Consider the following 12,062-nt stretch of genomic DNA (forward strand, 5'->3'; position numbering starts at 1 on the left):
AATAAATCGATTGTTTCTGTGTCAACGTCTGAGCAACTGATTTGGAGAAGCAAACTCAGAGAGGGGGATCTCTCACATTAAGTTGCAAGTCCTTGCCTCTCGGACTGCAGCTGTACCGCTTTGGACAGAATGTCAGCCGACGAGGACACCACCCCTAACCCCGATGCCCCCAAGGAACCGGACGAGCCGGAGAAGCCGGACCCTAAAGAGGAGGGAGCCAAGCCAAAGAAACCGAAGGGTCGCGCCCCCGACCAAGATCGGGACGGACGTCCCCGGGGGCTCACTTATTGGCTGGACTCTCCCAAGGGCTGGTCGCTCTCGCGGACTGCGGCGAAGGATCGCCGGTTGGCCTTCCCCAGCACGGGACTCGAAGGGGACCCGGCCCGCAAAGAGGCCCTCATGGAGGAAGAACGAAAACAGTGGCAGGAAGACCGCCGGGCTATGCAGGAGCAGATGGAGATCATGCAACGCGTAATGGGTGAGATGGCCACGACCCTAGATGCGCTGAAATTGCAACCTCCAGCCGGTGCTCCCCCAGACGGGGCGCCAGTAGTTCCGCCCGCAACCCCTGCCCCCCCGGCCCGTCGGGACCTGAAAGTCACGTATGACGGGTCGGGAGACCAGTTGACCTTTTTTATGGTCCAAGTAGACATTTTTATGCGGGAACAAGGCCGAACCTTCGTTTCTGAGGAGTCCCGGGTGCAGTACGTGGCTTCCTTACTGCAAGGGGAGGCGGCTGCCTGGATGGCGTTGCAGTATGAACTCCGCTCGCCGGTGCTGCGAACCCTGGACGAGTTCATGGTAGCACTCCGAAACCGTTTTGAGGACCCGACTCTAGGTGAGCGGGCTAAAGCCTCCCTGATGCAACTGCGCCAAGGGACTAAGTCGGTGGCGCAGTATGCAAGTGAGTTCCAGTCACTGGCTAGCCGAATTCTGGACTGGAGTGAGGCTACCTTGGTACAATGTTTCAGGGAGGGTCTCAACCCAGACCTCCAACATTGGGCCTTCATGCAAGGGAACCCCCCGGATGTGGAAGGTTGGGTTCGCCATGCTGCTGACATCGAGAATCGCAAACAACTCCTGAACTTGTCCAAGCAACGGATTGGGCGAGACCCCAGGCCCCGGGGTGACCGTGGCCGGGAACTCCGGCAAGGGGGTGGCGGGGTCCTCTCGGCCGCGGAACGCCGCAAGCGGTTCGAGGCCGGCGTCTGCCTGATCTGCGGGGGAAAGGGTCACTTTGCATCGCAATGCCCCTCTCGCTCAGGCCGTCCGACCCCTCCCCGCCAAACCCAGGCCGAGCCGACGAAACCGGCCGCCGACAGCCAGCCTCGCCGCAGAAGTGGACCACTGAGCCGGCGCTCCGGCGCACCCTCCGCTCTCCACGCACGTCCCCAGGATGGGGCATCCGACTCTACGGTCCCATCGGGGTCCCGGATTACAAATACCGTCTTTGATTCGGACGGCTCCCCGGAGGCCACTACCCCGTCCCCCTCTTCCAGCGAGGAGGAAGAGTGGGAACAGCCGGCAAAAAACGCCGTCGGTCTGCTGTAGAGGGGGCTCCGCAGCAGACCGTCCCTATCGTTGTGCAAGGAGCTCCACCGATGGTAAGCGCCCAAGAGGACAATGTATTTGTGCGTGTCCATCTGTCCCTACCCAAAGGGGGTCCCCCGTTAGAGGTCCCCGCGTTGGTCGACTCGGGGTGTGCCCGCACCATGATAAATGAGGAAACTGCCAAGAAGTTGGGTGTCCGGCGCAAGCGGCTTCCGGGACCCCTCCGTTTTTCCCAAATGGACGGGAGTGACTTTAAACGGGGCCCGGTGACCCACAGAACTGCAGCCGTGATTATGTCCGTGGGGGAACATTGGGAACGGTTGTATTTCACTATCGCCCCTATTGTAACCCCTGTGGTGTTAGGGATGAACTGGTTAAGGGGGCACAATCCCTCCATTGATTGGGTTAAACGGGTGCTTTCCTTCCCCGAAAACCCCTGTGGGTTGCATGACAAGGAACGGGTACTCAGGACTCCAGCCGCCGCACTGGTAGGGTCCCCCGCCCCAGTCTCTCCTCAATTACCCTCTGAGTACTCGCAATTTACTGATGTTTTTGATGTTAGAGAGTGCGACGAACTGCCTCCCCACAGAGAAACGGACTGTGCCATCGAGATTGTAGGGGAAGGCAAACTGTCTAAGGGAAAGGTTTACCCCATGAGCCCTAGTGAAAAGACAGTGTTGCGAGACTATCTGGATGTCAATCTGGCGAGGGGTTTCATACGCCCCTCCAAGGCTCCTTATTCAGCCCCAGCTTTCTTTGTAAAGAAAAAGACGGGAGATTTAAGACTGTGTATTGACTTTCGCAGACTGAATGCAGTCACCCAGTCTAATGCTTACCCCCTCCCTCTTATTCCTGACCTTCTAGCACAATTAAAGGAGGGCCGAATCTTCACCAAACTGGACTTGGTAGAAGCCTACCACCGCATTCGCATCAAAGAAGGAGACGAACCCAAAACGGCCTTTTCCAGTTGTTTTGGGATGTTTGAGTACCTAGTCATGCCGTTCGGACTTTCGGGGGCTCCGAGTGTCTTTATGCAATTAATTAATGAGGTTTTGCATGATTTGCTGTTTCGGGGGGTGGTGGTATTTCTCGATGACATCCTTATTTACTCTGAAACCATGGAAGACCATGTGCGCCTAGTGCGAGAGGTGCTCCAGCGGCTGCGGGAGCACAAACTGTATGCTAAGGTGTCCAAATGTGAATTCCACCAACCCTCCATTACATTTCTGGGGTATGTGATCTCCCACCAAGGGTTGGAAATGGACCCCGCCAAGGTCCAGGCAGTGCGGGACTGGGAACCCCCCACTACCCGCCGCCAACTTCAGCAGTTTTTGGGGTTTGCCAATTTTTACCGGAACTTCATTCCTAACTTTGCCCAAGTTGCGCTTCCCCTCACTGCCCTGTTGCGTACCAAGGACAAGGGGGCTAGCGCCGCGCTTCCCTCAGCCCGTTTGCAATGGTCCCCCCAGTGCCAGCTAGCTTTTGAACGTTTGAAGCTACTTTTTTCATCCGAACCCGTTTTGGCTCACCCAGATTGCACCAAGCCTTTTGTGGTGCAAGTGGATGCCTCGGATGTAGCCATGGGCGGGGCCCTATTGCAGAGGGATGAGGGGGGACGGTTGAGACCATGCGCCTACTTCTCCAAGAAGTTTTCCCAGTCTGAAATCAACTGGGCCATTTGGGAGAAGGAGGCAGCAGCGGTCAAACATGCCCTTACCATATGGCGACACTTCTTGGAAGGGGCCGAACTGCCATTCGAAGTGTGTACCGATCACAAGAATCTTGAGGCCCTCAAGGGGGCTAGAAAACTCAATGCCAAACAGGTTCGGTGGGCCCAATTTTTCGCTAAGTTCCGGTTCACTCTCAGACATGTCCCTGGCAAAGAAAATGCCCTAGCCGACGCTTTGTCACGACTTCCCCAGTATCGCAACGATTTCGATCGCCCAGTCGACTCCCTGTTCACTCCCGAGCAGCGAGGGGAAGTTCCTAGCTTAGCCGTCACCACCCGGTCCCAAGCCCGACCACCGGAGACCCCCCCTACACTCAAAGGCATCCCGGAAGCCTTCCAACAGCGACTCCGGGACGCCTCCTTGCAGGAGGAGGAGCATCATCTCCTCCCCACTGGTCTGGAACGTACCAACACTTGGTGGGTGCAAGGGGGGAAACTGTACGTCCCCTCCTCTCTTCGCAAGGAAGTATTGGGACTTGTACATGGTGCCAGGCTAGCGGGTCATTTTGGTTTCATAAAAACGCTTCACCTGGTTCGAAGACAATTCTGGTGGCCCGGTATGAGATCTGATGTAGAGTTGTATGTGCGCAGCTGCCCCACCTGCGCCACAGCCAAGAAACGGATGGGAAAACCCCCAGGGCTTCTCAAACCGCTTGAGAGCCCCTCCCGTCCCTGGGAAGTCATCGCCATGGATTTTATCACCGACCTACCTCCGAGTCGGGGAAAAACGGTTCTTTGGGTTATCACAGACCTCTTTTCCAAACAGGTTCACTTCGTTCCATGTGCAGGCCTTCCTTCAGCCCAGGGCTTAGCTAAACTGTTCATCACACACGTCCTCAGGCTACACTCGATCCCGAGGAAGGTCCTCTCCGACCGGGGGGTCCAGTTTGTTGCCAAATTCTGGCGGGCCTTCCTAAAGTTAATGGGAGTGGAAGAGCAGGGCCTTTCTTCCGCCTATCACCCCCAAACGGATGGTCAAACAGAACGAGTAAATGCGGTGGTAGAATGTTATTTGCGTTGCTATGTAAATTTCCACCAGGACGACTGGGTCGACCTGCTGCCATTTGCCGAATATGCGTATAACAATGCGCCTCATTCCTCTACCGGCTTTAGTCCCTTCCAAGTTATATACGGGACGGATTTCGGCCCTTTCGGTTCTGCCCCCGTCTCGCCAGAGCTCCAGTCTACCCCTGACCTTCAGGAGTGGATTCAGGTGGTTAAATCCACCTGGCCATGGTTGCTCAAAAATCTGGAAAGGGCCAAAAGCAAGTACAAGGAACAAGCAGACAAACACCGGTCTCCGGGATGGGAACTCAAGGTGGGGGAGCAAGTCTATCTGTCCACCAAAAACCTCCGCTCTCTTCGCCCCTGCAAAAAACTGAGCGACCGTTATGTGGGACCTTTCCCCATTACCAGAGTAATCAACGAGGTTACTGTGGAACTGGACCTCCCAAAAACTCTGAAAGGAGTCCATCCAGTCTTTCATATAAGCCTCCTCAAACCCTATGTGGCAGCCCCCCAGTTCCACCCCCCTCCCGCACACGAGATTCCTACCGTAGTAGGAGGGGACACCCATTTGGAAATATCCAAGGTTTTAGACTCCAAATGGAAGAAAGGGAAACTGTTTTACTTTGTTCGCTGGAAAAACCTTGGCTCCGCTCATGACGAATGGGTGGCCGCACCCCACATGGCGGCTCCTCGCTTAGTCCGGGAATTCCACCTTGCTTATCCCGATAAGCCTCGTCCTCTCGGGGACCCCGGGGGGGGGCCTTAAGGGGGGCAGAATGTGAGGGTCTCTGTCTTTGTGTCTCTGCTTTCCATCACCTGCTGTATTATCAGTGAACTCGTAAAAGCAGTTCACACCTTCTGGTCTCAGGCGCCAGGCCTGATGGCCCATGTATCTTCCCCCCCCCCCCGCTGTTCTTCCTGCCAGTACTCCCTCAGGCCGATGCGGCCTTGGAAGTGTGATAGCCGCCCAGACTTCCTGGGATCTGTCTGATGTTTTGTATTATGCCAAGCTTGTAACTTCCCATAACAATAAGTGTGAACCCCAGTGCCCCAGTGCCCTGGAGTCAATATATTCTGTAAACCCGTATAGCCCCTCACTTGCAACTTTCTACCTGTGCCTGTCTCATCTCCTGAAGGCTTCAATAAATCGATTGTTTCTGTGTCAACGTCTGAGCAACTGATTTGGAGAAGCAAACTCAGAGAGGGGGATCTCTCACACTCGTACTTGTCCTCTGCTCTACCCCAGTAGCAGATTGAGTGCCATCCGACCTGGGGGTCCCATCTTCCAGCACTATATCTTTTTCATTTTGGATTGTCTCATCATAGGGTTTTCAAGGTAAAGGTTGGTCAGAAGTGGTTTACCAGTGCCTTCTTCTGCGCAGTACTAACCAGAGTTAGCCGTAGTGGCACTGCCGTTGTCTACGAAAGATCTTCCGCCAGTGTCACCTTCCACTACTGCTGCTGCCCAGTAGCTAACCTTCAGGGATTCCTCTACCCCCATCCCCATTGGAACTGCCTGTTCTCTTCTGCGGATGTGGCCATTGATCCCTTAAGGGGGTGGATGCATCTTCGTCTGGTGTCTCAGCTGTGACCATTCCGTCTTGAGTGACTCTGCTAGGAGTTTAGTCTCTTGATGGAGTCTAGACCCCTTATGGTATTGCTCTCAGCTTCCCTGACTCACACAAACCCCCTCACCACGTTAAGGTGTGCATCCAGAAGGGGGTTGAGACTATTTACGGTAGAGAAAAGTGGGGTATAAAAACCAACTCCTCCTTCTTTTCCTCCTCCTCCTTCTCCTCCTCCTCCTTCTAAAAGGGGTAGTGAAGATGGCAGAAACCTGGCCCTGAGAACAATTAGTGTTGTGATGGAGGTGGTTATAATGTCAGGGTTATGTTGTGCAGTCAAGAGAAAGGACAGCATGGGTTTGTGGTGGGTTGCAGACTGCTGATGGATACTAAAACTAGAAGTATGTGCCTTCTTTCCTACTGATTCCTGTTATGTATTCCGTGAGTTGAATTAAGATCAGCTCTTGTATGAGAATTCTGTTGAAGTGGCTAGTCATCCTACCCCTCCCATTTCCCCGGAGAGGGAGTTATGCTGTATCCTGGATAAAGAGTAGGGGCTTTTCAACCTCGTATCTCATTCAAAAATCAGGAATCTCAAGAAATATTAATGACAGCTGTTTCTCTCCATCTGAGTTGGCAATCTTGACTAGATTTACATTATGTGTAAAACTTCTAGGTGCTAATAGAATTTTGTTAACTCTTTGGGAACTTAGCTTGCTTCTTAATTTGTATGCTTTGGGAAATACCTTTAACTCTTGAAAAAGGAATAATTTCTAAAATCTGTAGTTCAAGCAGTCTTTAATTACATGAAGATTTAAAAAACCCTCCTAAACTATATTTATCGGATTAGAACCATAGTGGTGCTTGCATGAGGAATAGCTTTTTAGTCTTTGCTTACTGGCTTTTTTAATGGGATGGGAAATACAGAATTGGGAAACAAATTACTGTGTGTGTTTTTTCTCCCTTGGAAATGCAGTAGCATACACAGAAATAAAATTGCACCTTTGGTCTTTGTTAAGCATAGCCTCCTCCCTCCCCCAGTGTGAACTGTTACTTGGATCTAGCTGGAACTACATTTGAACCCAGAGAATGCATTGTTTGGTTACTGGGTTGTATGAGTATAGTAGCAACTGTAGTAAGTGTAGGGAAGAGGCCGTAGCTCAGTGGTAGAGCATCTGCTTGGCATGCAGAAGGTCCCATGTTTAATCTCCTGCATCTTCAATTAAAGGGTCTAGGCAAGTAGGTGATGTGAAAGACCTCCACCTGAGACCCTGGAGAGCTGATGCCGGTCTGAGTAGACAATACTGACTTTGATGGACCGAGGGACTGATTCAGTAGAAGGCAGCTTCATGTGTTCATGTGTTCAAAACAATGAGCAATGAAGTGTGGGGAGGGGATGGCATTGTCTGAGAGGTGGGAAACAGATTGGGTCCACGTGGATATTTGAGTTATGGGTGGTAATTTTGGGTTGTTGTTGATGTGGATTCTGAAGGACAGTTTTAGCCCTTCTTCTCTTGTGTTAAAGATTGGGCGAAGTAAATTACAGCATTTTTAGTGTTGCATCCTGGTCTGAACCAGTAGAATAAATATGGGAATTGGTTCTCGTAGGTTATCCGGGCTGTGTAACCGTGGTCTTGGTATTTTCTTTCCTGATGTTTCGCCAGCAGCTGTGGCAGGCATCTTCAGAGGAGTAACACTGAAGGACAGTGTCTCTCAGTGTCAAGTGTGTAGGAAGAGTAATATATAGTCAAAAAGGGGTTGGGTTTGAGCTGAATCATTGTCCTGCAAAAAGTAACAAAGGTAATGTGCTAACCATTGTCCTGTAAGTATCAAGATAATGTGCTAATAATATCCATTCAAACATTCAGTTTACCATGGAAAAGGAAATTGAGGGTAAACTCCCATTTCTTGATACCCTTGTCATCCGTAAAACAAACTTTCAGTTAGGTCACAAGGTCTACCGGAAACCAACTTACACAGATCGCTACTTACACAAAAACTCCAACCACCACCCCCGACAGAAAAGAGGAATAATCAAAACATTAATGGACCGTGCAAGACAGATCTGTGAACCACAGTTTCTCAAGGAAGAAACTAATCATCTAAATCACGCACTGCTAGCAAACGGCTATTCCAAGAATGAAATCAGAAGGGCCATTAAACCAAACAAAAATCAGAAAACTCAGGAAAAACAGTCTCCCATAGGAAAGGTATTCTTGCCATTTATTAAAGGAGTCACTGACAGGATGGAGAAACTTTTGAAAAAACATAACCTACAAACAGTGTTTAAACCCACCAAGAAAATACAACAAATGCTACGATCAGCCAAAGACAAAAGAGACCCCCTCACCTCTGCAGGAGTATATCGTATACCTTGCAGCTGTGGACAAGTTTACATCAGGACAACAAAACGCAGCATACAAACAAGGATAAAAGAACATGAAAGATACTGCAGACTGGGCCAACCTGAGAAATCAGCAGTGGCTGAACATGGACTGACACAAACAGGACACAGGGTCTTATTCCAAGACACTGAAAGACTGGACAATTCTACCAACTATTTTGTCAGATTGCACAGAGAAGCCATTGAAATTCATAAACATCAGCACAACTTTAACAGAAAAGAAGAGAGTTTAAGAATGAATAAGGCTTGGCTTCCTGTCTTGAAAACCTCCAGACTAACAAAGACTACAGTCCACAATAGCCATGCAGATTAGCTTTGGATTTCACACATTAACAGATCACTTCAGGATCAATGGTTCCATATTAACATACCACACCCTCATTAGCACATTATCTTGATACTTACAGGACAATGGTTAGCACATTACCTTTGTTACTTTTTGCAGGACAATGATTCAGCTCAAACCCAACCCCTTTTTGACTATATATTACTCTTCCTACACACTTGACACTGAGAGACACCGTCCTTCAGTGTTACTACTCTGAAGATGCCTGCCACAGCTGCTGGCGAAACGTCAGGAAAGAAAATACCAAGACCACGGTTACACAGCCCGGATAACCTACGAGAACCAATGAACTCTGACCGTGAAAGCCTTCGACAAAATATGGGAATAGTTTATACGGAAAAGATCTGATGTATATTGCTAGGATCAAATCTTCCAGTGTGAAAGGGGGGCCACGATCACTCCCAGTTTTATCTCATCCCTTTTTATGCTTCTGTTTTGCTTTGCAGTTTCGCTGCAAGACATCAACATGCGTAAAGCATTCAAGAGCTCAACCATTCAGAACCAGCAGGTGGTCTCTCGCAACTCCATCCCTAACCCTGTGATGGAGATGTACCAGCGCTGCGATAAGCCCCCGCCACTCAACATCCTCACGCCATACAGGTAGGGCATTTGGCAAAAGGACTTTCACGCCTGACCTTGCAACCATCATGGAAAGCCATTGATGAGACAGAAATGGATGCTTAGCTTGGGTCACGTCTGGTGGCTGAGGCTGTCTCAGAGAATGCAAAGATTTTCTGATCTGAAGGTTTTCTTTCCAGATTCTGAAGGAAGCAAGCCTCTTGTTTCCCCCGCAGGAACTGTTGCTGAATGGCACCCCGTCATTGATTGTTGATGAAGTGCCATCAGGGTGCATAGCATTTCATGGTGAAAAAAACATGCAGGCCCTTGAGGCCTCTAAACTCTACAGTGGGAAAGACACCAGAGGCTGAGGCGGGGGAGGCAGGAGGAAAATGTGAGCTTGGTTACAAGGGTGGATCAACCCTTCAGCCTCCTGGGTATGTTCCTAGTGGGCTCCTGCCCTGGAGCTTTATGGTGGCTGCTCAACTTGGACCCAGCTGGTGGCAAGGTTGATGGACACAGGCTTGCCTGTCATCTCTTCCTACGCTGCCACTGGTCAGGTTCAAGCTGAGTTGTTCAGCGTGAGAGGAGGAAGCAAGATAGCTTTGAGCAACCATCTTGGTGGCCACTGGCTTGGTCTGAGTCAAGCGCACCCTGTGAGGAACACTTATTTTGCCTTGGTCCTGGGCTTTTTCAACATTCCAATCCACCCCTGGTTAGTCACCACTGAGGATGTGGTTGAAGGGATGAAGCCAACATGGGAAAGGGTTTGATAGAAGAGAGGTGCCATAAGAACATAAGAAAAGTCATGCTGGATCAGACCAAGCTCCATCAAGACCAGCAGTCTGTCCCCACAGTGGCCAACCAGATGCCTCTAGGAAGCCCACAAACAAGATGACTGCAGCAGCACCATCCTGCCTGTGTTCCACCGCACCTAATATAATGGGCATGCTCCTCTGATACCGGAGAGGACAGGTATGCATCATAACTAGCGTTCATTTTTACTAGTAGCGCTATCCTCCATGAACATGTCGACTCCCCTCTTAAAGCCTTCCAAGTTGGCAGCCATCACCACATCCTGGGGCAGGGAGTTCTACAATTTAACTATAAGAACATGTTCAGGGATTGGGGTGGGGGAATGGTGCATATGATCCTGCTGCATATCAGAGGTCGGGTTGAAGGAGGGGAAAGTCGCTGGCCAGGATACAGTGGGAAAGAAGGGCCAAAAGACCACAGCAGGAAGTGCAGCCTGCCTCCATGGAAAGTGATGGTGCTTGGGGTGCCTGTGGCACTTGAGATGGCTTCTTGACATGTGCAGGCTATCCCTTGGTGCAGCTGTCATCAGATTGACAGTGTGTGTCACCTGCCTTAACCTGCGAGCGTATGCAGCCCCTGCCCACCATAGTTCTGTGCCCCAGGGCTCTCCACTGAGGCCTGGAAGCCCTCGAAATGAGAGTCTGAGAAATGGTGCTGGCTCAGCCAAGAGTGCTTCCCTTTTCCCACCCAGTGCAGCAAGCAGCACAAGTCCTGTAGGGCTTCCCAAACTCACACCGAGGAAGGAATCATCATATAGAGTAAGTGCTAAGCCAGCTGCACTGGCTCCAGCTGGAGTATCGGATCAGATGCAAGGTACTGGTTTTGACCTTTAAAGCCTTACATGGTCTGGGACCCTTGTATCTGCAGGACCGCCTCTCCTGGTACATCCCCCCAAGGACATAAAGATCTACTGATAATAACTTGTTGGTGGTCCCCAGATCCAAGAGTGTGTGCAGCTGACCTCGACGTGGTGGAATGCTCTGCCTAGTAAAGAGTTCCGCAGGGCCTGTAAGACAGAGCTTTTCCACCAGACCTATAACTGAGGGCGGCCGCAGGTGGTATTAATGCTGGCCTCCCTACTTCCCCCCACCTCCGTTTTCTGTAATTTAGTGTAGTTGTTCTAGAGGAGTCTGTCTGCCTGCTCTATGATGCAGCGGGTGCTATACAAATTGTGCACCGCCTGTGGTTTTAACACAGATGTGGCATAGTGGTTAAGAGCGGTGGTTTGGAGCGGTGGACTCTGATCTTGAGAACCGGGTTTGATTCCCCACTCCTCCACATGAGCGGCGGACGCTAATCTGGTGAACTGGGTTGGTTTCCCCACTCCTCCACATGAAGCCTGCTGGGTGACCTTGAGTTAGTCACACTCTCTCAGCCCCACCTACCTCACAGGGTGTCTGTTGTGGGGAGGAGCCGGGAAGGTGATTGTAAGTCGGTTTGAGTCTTCCTTAAGTGGTGGAGAAAGTTGGCATATAAAAACCAACTCTTCTTCTTCTTAATGTTTTATCGATATATATATGTATGCCACATGATTTTATTGTGTCTGGCCTTGGCCAGGGAGGGCGGGCTAGAAATTTAAATAATAAAGAAATAAATCTCAAGAGTCCAGGAAACACTCTAAGGGCATGCACAGCTTGCCGAGCTATGTTTGAAAGAGGGTAGGGGAGAGAGTGGAGGAAAGGAGCATCCAGAGCTTTTTTCGACACACTGCATTTCATTTGTTGGTGTGCATCTGGCTGGAAGTCTGCACAGGTGGAATTGTACAGGCGCTGGGATCTGAGTTGCTGTTCTGGCTGCTCGGCAGCAGTCCTATGGATGTCATGGCGTTTCTGAGAGCCAGCGTGGTGTGGTGGTTTGGAGCGGTGGACTCTGATCTGGAGAACCAGGTTTGATTCCCCACTCCTCCACATGAGCGGCTGAGGCTAATCTGGTGCACTGGATTTGTTTCCCCACTCCTACACACGAAGCCAGCTGGGTGACCTTGGGCTAGTCACAGTTCTATTAAGAGCCCTCTCAGCCCCACCTGCCTCACAGGGTGTCTGCTGTGGGAAAGGGAAGGCAATTGTAAGCTGGTTTGAGTCTCCC

General features: G+C 50.8%; 1 protein-coding gene across 1 annotated transcript in view; it reads left to right on the forward strand.

Annotated features, from left to right (window-relative positions):
* The window catches only part of LOC130486264 (actin-binding protein WASF3-like), a 50,493-nt gene that overhangs the window by 16,751 nt on the left and 21,680 nt on the right, over positions 1-12,062 (forward strand). The window contains exon 3 of the mRNA XM_056859505.1: positions 9,050-9,203. Within this exon, the coding sequence (XP_056715483.1) occupies positions 9,050-9,203 (154 nt within the window). The remainder of the gene's footprint in view (positions 1-9,049; positions 9,204-12,062) is intronic.

Source organism: Euleptes europaea, chromosome 13 (genome assembly GCF_029931775.1).
Source record: "Euleptes europaea isolate rEulEur1 chromosome 13, rEulEur1.hap1, whole genome shotgun sequence".
Lineage (NCBI taxonomy): Eukaryota > Metazoa > Chordata > Lepidosauria > Squamata > Sphaerodactylidae > Euleptes > Euleptes europaea.